We start from the raw sequence: 13,659 nt of genomic DNA, 5'->3' as shown, positions 1-13,659 counted from the left end.
GGATTAATAAATACATATTTATTCATTTTAGGAGGAACAAGTGTTGCAAGATGGAGAATTTGTTCAAAATGGAAAGGATTGGCTAGGAGGAAGGTAGTGAGAAGCCAATTCGGGGGCAGCAGACTGAATCGCTCCAGGCCCAAGGATGCATATTCATTGCAGAACTCCAAACAGAACTCCTTCGCAGCCTGAAATTCAGAATCAATGCTCCTAAAGGGAGCACTGGGGGGGTGTGGGGGTGGGGGGTGGGGTGTGTGTGTGTGTGTGAGTGTGAGTGTGAGTGTGAGTGTGTGTGTGTGTGAGAGAGAGAGAGAGAGAGAGAGAGAGAGAGAGAGAGAGAGAGAGAGAGAGAGAGAGAGAGGGGTGAATGTGTGTGTGTGTGTGAATTAAAGTGGATAAATGTTATCTTTTTTTCCTAAAAACTGCTCACCCAGAATAGGTGCCCTGCGTTGGAGAACTCAGAGTTACCACCACAGGGGCACTGGAGAATGTGATGGTGTAAAGGAGTGTTTCCATGAATCCAGGAGACCCAAGAACCCTGAATGTCAACAGAAGGTCCACATGACTGTCCCACCGTTTAGTGATAACCAAGCTCCAAATCAGAGTTCCCTTTCCTACAAGGCCTCATGGGTCTCATAAGCTTCTCACATGAGTCCCTTGTTAATAATTGTGTCAGAAGAAGCATGGCCTAGTGGTAAGAGCACAGGCCTGGGAGTCGGAAGAACTGGGTTCTAATCCCAGCTCCTCCATCTGCCTGCTGTATGGCCTTGAGCAAGTCACTTCACTTTTCTGGGTCTCGTTATCTCATCTGTCAAATGGAGATTAAAACTGTGAGCCCCATGTGGGACATGAATTGTGTCCACCCTGATTAGCTTGTATCTACCCCAGCACTCGGTACAGTTCCTGGCACCAAAGTAAGCATTTAACAAATATCATTAAAAAACTGTGATAATAATTGTTTACGTGTTTACTATATGCCAAGCATTGCATTGGGTGCTTGGCTAGATACAAATTAATCAGGTCCCACTTGGGGCTCACCATCTACGTAGGAGGGAGAACATGTCTACATGTTTTGTTTTGTTGTCTGTCTCCCCCTTCTAGACTGCGAGCCCGTTGTTGGGTAGGGACCGTCTCTAAAGGTTGCCGGCTTGTACTTCCCAAGCGCTTAGTACAGTGCTCTGCACACAGTAAGCGCTCAATAAATATGATTGAATGAATAAAGGGAAGGTCATCTCTCAGGAACATCCTATCTTGTACAGTCCTGACACACTATCTGTGCAACAGAACTTTTTTGGGCACATGTATACAACATCCTTTGGCATGACAATTGATACTTCAATTAATCAATCAATCATTTATTGAGTGCTTAATGTGTGCAGAGCTTGGCATTAAGCACTTGGGAGAGGAAAATACAGTAGATAGCTCAGATAATTGATGATTATTCCTCCCAACAAACACACATACACATTTCTCTTTCACTCTCTCTCCCTTTCTTTCTCCTTCTGAGGAATCAGAGGACTCACTTTCTTGGTGTAATCCCTAAGTCATCTTTGCACTAGTAGCCACCTCCTGTCTTTTCCCTTCCCCCATAGGAAGCTGGTTCAGAACTAAAGCAGGAAGCTTCTGTTCCAAAGCTAAACAATCAAAACTTCACTTAACCCCCAAACAACAGACAAATATAGGGAGCCCTGGAATCCAGTGCTTGAAATGGGGCATTCAGAAAGCATTGTTATCCAAAGTCTATGCTCAAAACCAAGCTCCCATATGCCCCAGGGGATCTTGGAATAACTTAGGTACTGATTCAGTGTGTATTTGGGGAATTTCTTGGGACCAGACCCTTGAGAATCCATAAGTGAAGGTGGAGCTATAAAGTCAGGTGTCCTGCTGCTACAGGGTAATGTCAGGGTGGAATCTAATGGTTTTCACTAATAATAATAATAATAATAAATTGTGGTATTTGTTAAGTGCTACTGTGAGCCAGACACTGTACTAAGCACTCAGGTGGATACAAGCAAATAGGATTGGACACAGTCCCTGTCTCACATGGAGCTCACATTCTCAACTCCCATTTTACAGATGAGGTAACTGAGGTGCAGAGAAGTGAAGTGCTGAAGGTCACACAACAGACAAGTGGCCAAGCTGGGATTAGAACCCATGACTTTCTGACTCCCAGCCCATGCTCTATCCACAATGCCCTGCTGTAATCAAGCTGATGGTCAGGAGCCCGGATAAAATAAAAAACTGAATATTTTTTCCTGAATTCATTTTCTTTCTTTCATTCATTCAATCAAACTTATTGAGCACTTACTGTGCGCAAATGACTTTACTAACTGCCTGGGAAAGCATAATATAATAATGGACAGGCACATTCCCTGCCCACAGTGAGCTTACAATTTAGAGGAGGAGACAGACATTAATATAAATACATGAATTACAAATATGTACATAAGTGCTGTGGGGCTGGAAGGGGGACTGAGTAAAGGGAGCAAGTCAGGGCGACCTTCAAGGGAATGTGAGAAGAGGAAAGGAAGACAGTCAAGGAAGGCCTCTTGGAGATGTGCCTTCAATAAGGCTTTGAAGGCGGGGAGAGCAATTGTCTGTCGGGACAAGACAGGATGGTGTTCCAGGCCAGAGGCAGGACATGCACGAGAGGTACGCACTGAGATAGATGAGATGGAGGTACAGCGAGAAGGTTAACATTAGAGGAGTGAAGTGAACGGGCTGGGTGTTACTAGGAGAAGAGTGAGGTGAGGTAGGAGGGGGAAAGGTGATTGAGGACCTTAAAGCCAATGGTGAGGAGTTTTCAAAGGCAAAAGCCTTGCAAGCCTTAATGTGGCTTAGTGGAAAGAGCATGAGCTTGGGAGTCAGAGGTCATGGGTTCTAATCCCGGCTCTGCCACTTGTCAGCTGTGTGACTTGGGTAAGTCACTTAACTTCTCTGGGACTCAGTTACCCCATCTGTAAAATGGGGATTAAGTCTGTGAGCCCCACGTGGGATAACCTGATTACCCTGTATCTACCCCAGCACTTAGAACAGTGCTTGGCACATAGTAAGCGTTTAACAAATACTATCATTATTATTATTATTATTTGAAAGGGAAACACATACACTTGTAGCGTGAGTGTAGGTAAAATCTGGATGGTGATGAGGAGGAGGATGAAGATAAAATAACCACCAAAACAACGATTGGCTACCCTGCTCAGCCTGAAAATTAGAGGGTAAGGTGGTAGCAGAGGACAGGCAGAGAGGGAAACACTAAGGAAATGCATCACCATCAAAGGCATGCTAACGCTTATAACTCAAATAGAAACGTGAGACACGGTTTGCATAATCAATGGAACAGTCATCCCAAGAAGCAAACCCCATGAAAGACTCTGGGCCATAATCCCCACCAAAAAACAAGGGACTTCAGCATTATACAGCAGAGCTAAAGGACATTCTACTTCAGGTGAAAGTGATAAAAAAAAAAAAACCCACCCATAGTTCCCCTAGAAAAGCAGTGTGGCTTAGTGGAAAGGGCACGGGCTTCAGAATCAGAGGTCATGGGTTCTAATCCTGACTCTGACACTTACCCGCTGTGTGACTTTGGGCAAATCATTTAACTTATCTGTGCCTCAGTTCCCTCATCTGTAAAATGGGGATTAAGACTGTGAGCCCCACATGGGACAACCTGATTGCCTTGTGTCTACCCCAGTGCTTAGAACAGTAATTGACACGTTGTAAGTGCTTAACAAATACCATCATTATTATTATTATCAGAGAGTTGCTTCATGGCCTTGTTAATAACAGTGAAAAGGACCTTCCCAATATGGCTTGGGCCAACTGGCATTGGCCAGTGTGACATCTGGTGGCCCATTTCAATCAATCAATGGTATTTATTAAGTGCTTAGTATGCACATAGCACTGTACCAAGGCTTGCAAGAGAACAATACAAGAGTTGATACACACATTCCCTGCCCACAGGAGCTTAGAGTCTAGAGGGAAAGATGGGCATTAATATAAATAAATAAATTGCAGATACATACATAAATGCTGTATGCTTAACATTTTAACTGTTTAGCATTGTTAAATTGTGGGTTGGGGCCTTCTCAAGGGAAAATCAAGCGCTTAATTTGGGAAGTGCTTCAGTGCTTTGTTTTTGTTTTTTTGATGCTTTCATCATAGGCACTTGAAAAATGTTCATTCCTCTCCTGTGTAGTAAGATTTAAGGGCCTGCTTGGCTTTCCTTTGATGTTGGTTTTCTCATTGAAAAAGAGGGAGGCCTGATGTCTGACACAATTTTATTTTTGCATTACCATTTGAAAAAGCAAATTTGAATATTTATGTTTTAAGATTACGTTTAACAGAGAAAATTAATTTCTTCATCTTTCCAAAACCAATCATTTTAGGCTGTGAAGATTGCCATCTTTTGAATGTGATGATTACTGCGTGAAATACATGCTCTTCAATTTCAGCAAAGTGCTTCCAAAACTGGTTATTTGTAAAATGGAAATTTTCCTCAGAACAGTAACCATCTACATACAGTTTATCTATGGACATTTTACAGGCCCTCAAAGAAATGTGGGCAGAATTTTTTCGACTGGCAAATGGCCTAAAACATACTCTGTGGTCTAAAATCCTCAGAAAGCTCACCCAAAACTGTTACAGTATAATTTACCTTCATCCAGTGGTCTAAGAATTTGAAAAATGTAAATGAAATGTCTCCCAATCAATAGCACTGGTGCAAGCTTTCTAACAGTCCCACCTCAAAAATAGTAAATGAAGTGAAGGGCAGGTGGGAGCTAGGTGAGACATCTATTTTGATGTGGCAAGAAGTTAGGTTTATATGGCTACTGAGGCTTAGAGCTCCCAGGACTGAGAATGAGAACATAATGACAGTTTTAACAGGGGCTACCCTCAAGAACTGAATAGTGGTAGTAGTAGCAGCAGCAGTATTGGAGCATGTATGATTTAGAAAAATATACACCTTTTGGTGTGGTGCATTGTACCTGCATTTGAGAAGCACCTTACAACAAACCAATCATAATGACTGAATACTTACTGTGTGCAGAGCACTGTAGTAAGACACATTCCTTGTCCATAAGGAGCTCCTTCATTAGTAGAAGGAAAGAAACATTAAAATATTCACTGCAGGATGAATCCAGGTGGGGAGTCATTTGGGGAACCAACCTCAGTTAAAACCCATGTACTAATCAGGGGGAAAAACAGAGGAGGCACAAACATTAAGTAGAACAGATTAGTCAATCAATCAATCATATATATTGAGCGCTTACTGTGTGCAAAATACTGTACTAGGCACTTGGGAGAGTACAATATTGCAGAGTTGGTAGGTACATTCCCTGGCCACAATGAACTCAAAGTTTAGAGGGGGAGATAGGCATTAATATAAAATATAAATGAATTGCAGATATGTACTAGTGCTGTGGGGCTGAAGGTGGGATGAATAAAAGGAACAAATCAGGGTGACACAGAAGGGAGTGGGAAAGAGGAAGTGAGGGCTTAGTCAGGGAAGGCTTCTTGGAGGAGACGGCATTCAATAAGGCTTTGAAGGTGAGCAGAGTAATTGTCTTCAGATGTGAAGAGAGAGGGCATTACAGGACAGAGGAGGGAAGTGGGCGAGAGGTCAGCAGCCAGATAGACAAGATTGAGGTACCGTAAATAGGTTAGCATTGAGTGGGGAGTGCAGAATGTTGTTTTAGAAAACTAATCTGGACAGCAGCAGGAAATGGGGATAGTGAGGGGAAGTTAACATCATTATGACAATAAATCTCATTGATTGACTAACTGATTTATAACCACTGAGGCACCTACTGAACAATAAAGCCCAAGTCAAAATCTTGAGCAAGGCTGAGTCGCTGGCACTGTGGGAACCCAATTTTTTTTTTTGGTAATTGTTAAGTGCTTAATATGTACTAGGCATTATAATAAGAGCTTGGGTAGATAAAAGGTCATCAGATTGGACACAGTCCATGACCCAAGTGGGGCTCAAAGTCTTAATCCCCATTTTACAGATGAGGTAACAGACACAGAGAAGTGAAGTGACATGCCCAAGGTCACACAGTAGACATGTGGCAGAGCCAGAATTAGAACCCAGGTCCTTCTGACTCCCAAGCCCATACTATATATCTATAATTGTGTATATATCTATAATTCTATTTATCTATTTTGATGGCATTGACACTTGTCTATTTGTTTTGCTTTGTTATCTGCCTCCCCTTTCTAGACTGTGAGCCCATTGTTGGGTAGGGACTGTCTCTATCTGTTGCTGAATTGTACTTTCCAAGCGCTTATTACAGTGCTCTGCCCACAATAAGCACTCAATAAATACGACTGAATGAATGAATGAATTAATTAATTAATACTAAGACACACTGTCCCTCGGGCCGATTTCAGCCTGTTTCTTCATTATACTAGAAAAAGGTCTCCCTACCTTCTGGGGAGGAGCCCGGCTTCTGGGGAAATGCAGCGCTCACTTTACTCTTCTTGCTGATGTCACTGCCCACCGACAGACTGGACTGAATCTTCCGGTGCATTTTCTGGGCCACGGGAGCGGAGAGCATTCGGTTGTCCAGAGCAGGGGGTCTGACCCCGTTGTAGAGGCCATTCCCATTACTCAGGCCCGGCTGGCTGTTGTGCACCTTTACCACGTCTCCCTCATTTGGTTCCTGCACTGACGTCTGGAGCTGGGGCAGTCGCTGGGGTTGTGCTTTAAGGGAAAGACAGCCAAGGGGTTAGGACGTATTCAAGCTCACGGACAAACAGGCATGGGTGGGTTTCAAAGACAAAAATGGTTCCCATTTTAATCCACTGACCTGAGTGGAGGAAGGGGCAAATTATTGGGAGAAGATTCCTAAAAACACAATAAGACATTCTCCAGTAAACAAAGAGTCATTTCCCTCCACTGGGAGTGTCTTAGTAGGAGGGCACATGGAACATCTGTGGGGGGATTGGAACACACTTTTAATAAGAAAATTTAAATTGACTACCAGAAAATTTTCCTAATAGGGAGAGCAATTCAGCTGTGGAATAATCTTCCAAAACTGTGGAGGTCTAATCCTGTCATGCATTTCAAACTTGGCCAGGGCACTAGAAAATATACTGCTGGAACAATCCTAAAACAGGGATGGGAGCTAGAGACAAAGATCTAATAGGACCTTTTTTCCTCTCTTTCAGTTCGCTCATCCTGTGGGGATGTAGTCAGAATGTACCAACTTCAATGTCACACTTCTAAACACTTTCCAAGGCAAGCTGGCTTTGGTTCGAAGAACTTGTGTGTTGCAAAGGCAAATGGTCAATTCAAATTAGAACTGAGATTACCACTCCTTCAAGTTAAGTCACCTACTTTACAATCCAATCACTTCTGCATCATATAGGACCTATCACTACAGCAAAGTCATATGGAGGATCGGAATAACTGTCCAGCTGAGGGAGGAAATACTGCTACTGAAGCAAAAGCAGGGCTATTTTAAGCCTCAATTAAATAGGGTGACAGTTAAAGGTATATAGTAGTTAAATTTACTACGGCAACATCATTCTATTCTTATGAATATATAAATACAGCTTTTCTTTGCTGCTGACCCAGAAATGCAACCTGTGCATGTAGGTGTAGCTGGAAAGAGGAATGTTCGATCAGCACTACATTCATATTGTTTGTACTTGAAGATCATTCTTTGCTGAGCTGTTAGACCTGTCTCATACAGTACCTGCCTTTATTTTCTAGCCTAGCTTTTCATCCCTGTAGACTGTAAGCCCACTGGGGGGAGGGATTGTCTTAATTCCTGTATTGTACTTCCCAAGCACATAGTACAGTGCTCTTCACACAGTAAGCGCTCAATAAATATGATTGAATGAATGAAAGAATGAATGTCCTGATCTTCACGCATCCTCAAGGAAAGCAACTCCTCTCACAATTGCCGCCTGTCCGGCTGTTTTGTCCGCTGCACCATTCTCCCAGCAATCCAATGATTTATCACATTCTCACAGAACCTGAAATTGACCCAGCTTTTCTAGGGAGTTCTCAGTCAAAGTTTTGCAGTATTGCCTCAGAAAAGAGGTTCTAAGTTCCATCCCTTGCCAAGAAAAAAAAAATCTACTTCTCCCCTCCAAAAAGTGTAAGTATATGTTTTCAACCAGTGAAACAGAAGAAAATTCACTTTGTCCCAATTCAAAAGAAGGCCATATCTGGCAGGCTGTAACTGCCAATGTATCCTTTTTCACTCTTTACTCTCTAAAATGGAACTGTTCCCCAGCTTCAGTTTTAGGAGATTTAAAAATCTCATAGCACAAATCATGGTTCAGCTCAATTTCTACCCAGGTATTTAATAAGCCAAGTGAACCTTGATCATAGTGTCATACCAAACATGTTTGGATTGCAGTATGGGATTTCTAAAGTAATTTGCAGCTCTGGATTTTTCACTTGAGCCCTTAAAATTTGTACATTCCTGAACGATAGGCTCCCCTTATTAACATTCCATATAATTGGAGCATAATAAATATGAAGCTGGATATCATTTAGCAGTTTTGCCATTAGGGAGTCCCGCTGTCCAGTTATATACTGGGGAGTCCTGTTTCCAGATGCTTTGTCCTCTGTCTGGTTCCAATCTGACATTGGATGATTTTATGTCCAATTTTGAATTTCCTAAGTTTCCCTCCTTTGACTCTGGCCACCAAATTTCTCAGCCTAAACACAGGATTTTTTTTAATGGTATTGGTTAAGTGATTACTATGTGCCAGGCACTACACTAAGTGGTGGAGTAGATAGAAGCTAAACAGGTTAGACCCAGAACCTGTCCCAGTTGGAGCTCATTGTCTTAATCTCCATTTTGCAGATGAGGTAACTGAGGCACAGAGAATCTAAATGACTTTCCTAAGGTCACCGAGAAGACAAGGGGTGGATCTGGGATTAGAACCCAGGTTCCTCTGACTCACAGGGCTGTGTTCTATCCACTAGACCACACTGCTTCTGATTTCACTTTGACCTTGGGGTCACGGGGTAGGAAAATGCAATGACATTGTAGGAAGTGGTGAATTCAGGTGTTCTCTAGGATTGCATGAAGTCCACATACTTCTGTGCAATGTTACACATGATAGAATTATGTCACGCTATGTATTTAGTTTAACAAATCTGCCATCATGCAAAAAGACTTGCCTGGTAAATAGGAGGACCATTGGGGTCATCCACTGTTTCCACTGCTGCTCCCTTTATTCATTCCCCCGTTCCAGACCCACAAAACCTAGGTAATAATAATAATAATAATAATAATAATAATGGCATTTATTAAGAACTTACTATGTGCAAAGCACTGTTCTAAGCACTGGGGAGGTTACAAGGTGATCAGGTTGTCCCATGTGGGGCTCACAGTCTTCATCCCCATTTTACAGATGGGAACTAAGGCACAGAGAAGTTAAGTGACTTGCCCGAAGTCACACAGCTGACAAGTGGCGGAGCTGGAATTTGAACCCATGACCTCTGACTCCGGAGCCCATGCTCTTTCCACTGAGCCACGCTGCTTCTCTATATATCTGTAGTTTTATGTATTTATATTAATGCCTGTCACCCCCTCTAGACTGTAAGCTTGTTGTGAGCAGGGAATGTGTCTGTTACATTGTTAGACTGTACTCTCCCAAGTGCTTGGCAGAGTGCTCTGCACACACTAAGCGCACTATATATGACTGACTGATTGTTACTACGGCATGGCCTGGTGGATAGAGCACAAGCTTGGAAGTCAGAAGGACCTGGCTTCTAATCCCAGCTCCAACATTTGTCTACAATGTGACCTTGGTCAAAGTCACTTAAATTCTCTGTGCCTCAGTTCCCTCATCTGTAAAATGGGGGTTAAGACTGTGAGCCCCATGTAGGACAGGGACTGTGTCAAACGTGTTAATCTTCTATTTACCCCAGTGCTTAGAACAGTGCCTGGCACATAGTAAGTGCTTAATAAATACCATCATTATCATCATCATTACAGTATCAACTGCTAGCTATATTATCTAGAAGTAACTATACCATATTCTCCTTCAATGCAGTGGGCGTATTCTTACAAAACCCTAAGAAATGTCATCGTGCAGAATTCATGTGACCCATGCCATGAACCTGCATGCAAACTGCTCATTGCAATACTATAGCATACTGTACTCAAAAAGCTTACATTCTCAGATTTTGGCTCTAGCCAAAATGGTGAAAACACACAAGTTGCAGAATTGAGTGTGCCTCGAATCTGGCTCCTTGGTGGAAGACATCATCACATAATTACTGTGGTATTTGTTAAGTGCTTACTATGTGCCAAACCCTGTAATAAGTGCTAGGGTAGACACAAGATAATCAGGCCCCACATGGGGCTCACATTCTAAGTAGAAGGGAGCAGAGGCATTGAATCCCCATTTTGCAGATGAGGGAACTGAGGCATAGAGAAGTGAGGTGACTTACTCAAGGTCACACATCAAGGCAAGTAACAGAGCCGGGATCAGAACCTAGATCCTTCTGAATCCCAGGTCCTTGCTCTTTCCACAATGCCATGCTGCTTCCATGGGAAAATATCATAACTTGTTTTTTAACCCTCTCTCATGTTTCAAAAGCCATCCATATATTTCATCACTTGTTCATCTGAGAATTATCCAGCAATGACTCAAAAATCTGGTCTAGGAGAAAATAGTTTTTTTTCCTTATTCTTTTGACTTAAAAAAAAATTCCTCCTTTTTCTAGACCATTTCTGAACCTATAACCTCTTGTATGAACTTGACTGGCATCTGTCTAAATTGCTGAAGCAGGCTGGAGCCCTCTTCAGAATAGAGTAGATGAAATAGAGTAGCAGAGAAGCAGCATGGCCCAGTGGAGCACGGGCTTTGGAGTCAGAGGTCAGGCGTTCAAATCCCAGCACCACCAACTGTCAGCTGTGTGACTTTGGGCAAGTCACTTAACTTCTCTGTGCCTCAGTTACCTCTTCTGTAAATTGGAGATTAAGACTGTGAGCCCCCCATGGGACAACCTGATCACCTTGTAACCTCCCCAGCGCTTAGAACAGTGATTTGCACATAGTAAGCACTCAATAAATGCTATTAAAAAAATGATAAATAAAACTAAAAGGGAAGGTGAACACAGTTCAGTACTCCCCTCTACTAACCAAATCTATAGAATAAGCAGACATGGTATGGGAATCAGCATGGTCTAGTGAGAAGAGCATAGGCCATGTCAGATGGCCTGTGTTCTAATCACAGCTCTACCACTTGATTGCTATGTGACCTTGCACAAGCTGCTTAACTTCTCTGTGCCACAGTTTCCTCAAACATAAAATGGGGCTTCAGTACCAGTTCTCCACCCTACTTGTACTGTGAGCCCTATGTGGAGCAGGAACTGTATCTGACCTTTTTAACTTATATCTATGCCAGAACTCAGAACAATGCTTGACACATATTAGTCACTTAACAAATACCATAATCATCATAATCATCAGGAGATTTCCAACCCACTTTTTTCTAGCAAAAGCAGCTGCGTTATAAATTTGAGGATAATTTGGAGAAAATCTCCCTGCTTAGCATTCAGATTCCTCCCAAGAAGATAACATAAGTTTCTGTAGGTAGAATAAACTAAGGAAGATTCCTACATAGTTACATAAATTAAGAGCCAAAATGCAAGAGACAGCATAGCCTTAGTGGAAAGAGCATGGTCCTGGAAGTGGGAGGATTTGGGTTCTAATACCGGCTCCACCACATGTCCGCAGTGACCTCTTAACTTATCTGTGCTTCAATAACCTGATCTTTAAAATGGAGATTCAGACTATGAGCCACATATGGGGCAATGGGGCAGGGACTGTGTCCAACTTAACTTGTATCAACCCTAGTTCTTAGAACAGTACTTGGAACACAGTAAGTGCTTAACAAATGCCACAATTATTATTATGATTATTATTATTATTAAAAAGTCAATTCTATGTCCACGTCCCAAAAGTGGTAACCCGGGCAGATCTGGCCCTTCCCTTGCCATCTCAATCAGACATGGAAGAGAACAATTTCTTGGTTACAGTCAGAGATTTTGTATAATCCAATGATTTGACAAATTATCCAGACCTCAATCTTCTAAGTAATTTCAGTTCCTGTTGGCAAGCGGGTAAGTTAGAAATCTTGGAAAAGTGATGGCATATTCACCCTTTTTTGCTTCCCACGTCCTTGATTTCCTCAATTATTTTTACTGTTCTTTTTTTTTATTGCTAATGCCCGTTCCCCACATACCCACCTACATTCCAGCATTTCAGTATTAACACACAACTTTTTAGCTCACTGACTCCACCAGATTCACATAGGGTATACAGGTCAAATCAAAACCGAACAAAACCTCCATTGCATTAGTTACCACAATTTCAATTTATTTTAACTTTATTGATAATTTTTCAATGGGGAGACTTGAATCTCATGGTTAAACTGCACTAGAAACCAATTAGGAAACCTATAACTGCACGCAAGGAAAAAGAACAAAAGCACCTGACAGAAGATTAAGTCACAACGATTTGGTTTAAAACAGAAATATTTTTACCTTATTGTGTAAAGGTTGTAAAAAGAATGTGCTTTGGGAAATGACACAATGCTTTTTAAAACACAGGGGACATCTAGGGACCCTCACTCTCCCTTTAATGATCCCCTGCTCTCATTCAGCTGTCTCTCTTTTTTCAAATCTTTACATATGCGACAGCTCTCAAAAGTAGACCACAGACCAGCTGGCATTTTCAGAGGTGTAACTTGTGCAAATTCAGCTCTACTGGGAGCACAATGCTATCTGCCGCCTGCGTTACAAAAGGTACAATAGAACGGAGAACTTAAGGAGTTGTTTTGAATTATTCATTTTTTTTTGCCTGTATATTCAGGAAATTTTACAAACTCTGCATTTTGTACTACATAATCACATGCGTTAAAGGTACAAAGAAACTTTTTGACACCTCTTTTCTACAGAAAGCTGGCATTTTGTTTGATATGTGAACATTCAGTGTCTCATATCATTCTAAACAGACTGTATGCTTCTACAAAAGACCCCATTTTAAACTCTGTACAGGAGTAAAAAAAAAAAAATCATTCTAGATATTCCATAACGGGTGCAATACACATGGAAATTTCAAATGCTAGTTATATGAACATTTAGCACCTTCAAATTCTGATACAACTGGTGACCAGTGCTCCACATATTTTAAGTACCAGAATTTTTTTTCTTTTGGTTAATCAATCATTCCTCTCTCTGCCCAACAGGATTGTATTTATTAATAGCCAAAATGAACACTGTAGTTATAAGGAAATGTGGGGCTATGCAAATTCAAATACTTTCGATCTAGAGAACCAGTAAATTTAAATATTATGTTGAAAATAAGCATGGCACAGTAGAAAGAGCATAAGCCTGGGAGTCAGAGAACCTGATTTCTAACCCCAGCTCTGTCATTTGTCTGCTGGGTGACCTTGGGGAAGTCACTTAACTTCTCTGTGCCTCAGTTATCCATCTGTAAAATGGGGACTAAGACTGAGCCCCATGTGGCACAAGAACTATACCTAATCTGATTAGCTTTTATCTACCCCAATGCTTAGTATAGTGCCTGGCACATTAATAAGCGCTTAACAAATGCCATAGATAGATAGATTGACTGATTTTACACCACCAACACTAATGATTTTCAGTAAGAAAGG

General features: G+C 41.7%; 1 protein-coding gene across 1 annotated transcript in view; it reads right to left on the bottom strand.

Annotated features, from left to right (window-relative positions):
- MDFIC (MyoD family inhibitor domain containing) overlaps positions 1–13,659 on the bottom strand; it is a 120,530-nt gene that overhangs the window by 33,469 nt on the left and 73,402 nt on the right. The window contains exon 4 of the mRNA XM_038751973.1: positions 6,431–6,706. Within this exon, the coding sequence (XP_038607901.1) occupies positions 6,431–6,706 (276 nt within the window). The remainder of the gene's footprint in view (positions 1–6,430; positions 6,707–13,659) is intronic.

Source organism: Tachyglossus aculeatus, chromosome 10 (assembly GCF_015852505.1).
Source record: "Tachyglossus aculeatus isolate mTacAcu1 chromosome 10, mTacAcu1.pri, whole genome shotgun sequence".
In the NCBI taxonomy this organism is placed as follows: domain Eukaryota; kingdom Metazoa; phylum Chordata; class Mammalia; order Monotremata; family Tachyglossidae; genus Tachyglossus; species Tachyglossus aculeatus.
This window is presented reverse-complemented; position numbering and strand designations above follow the sequence as displayed.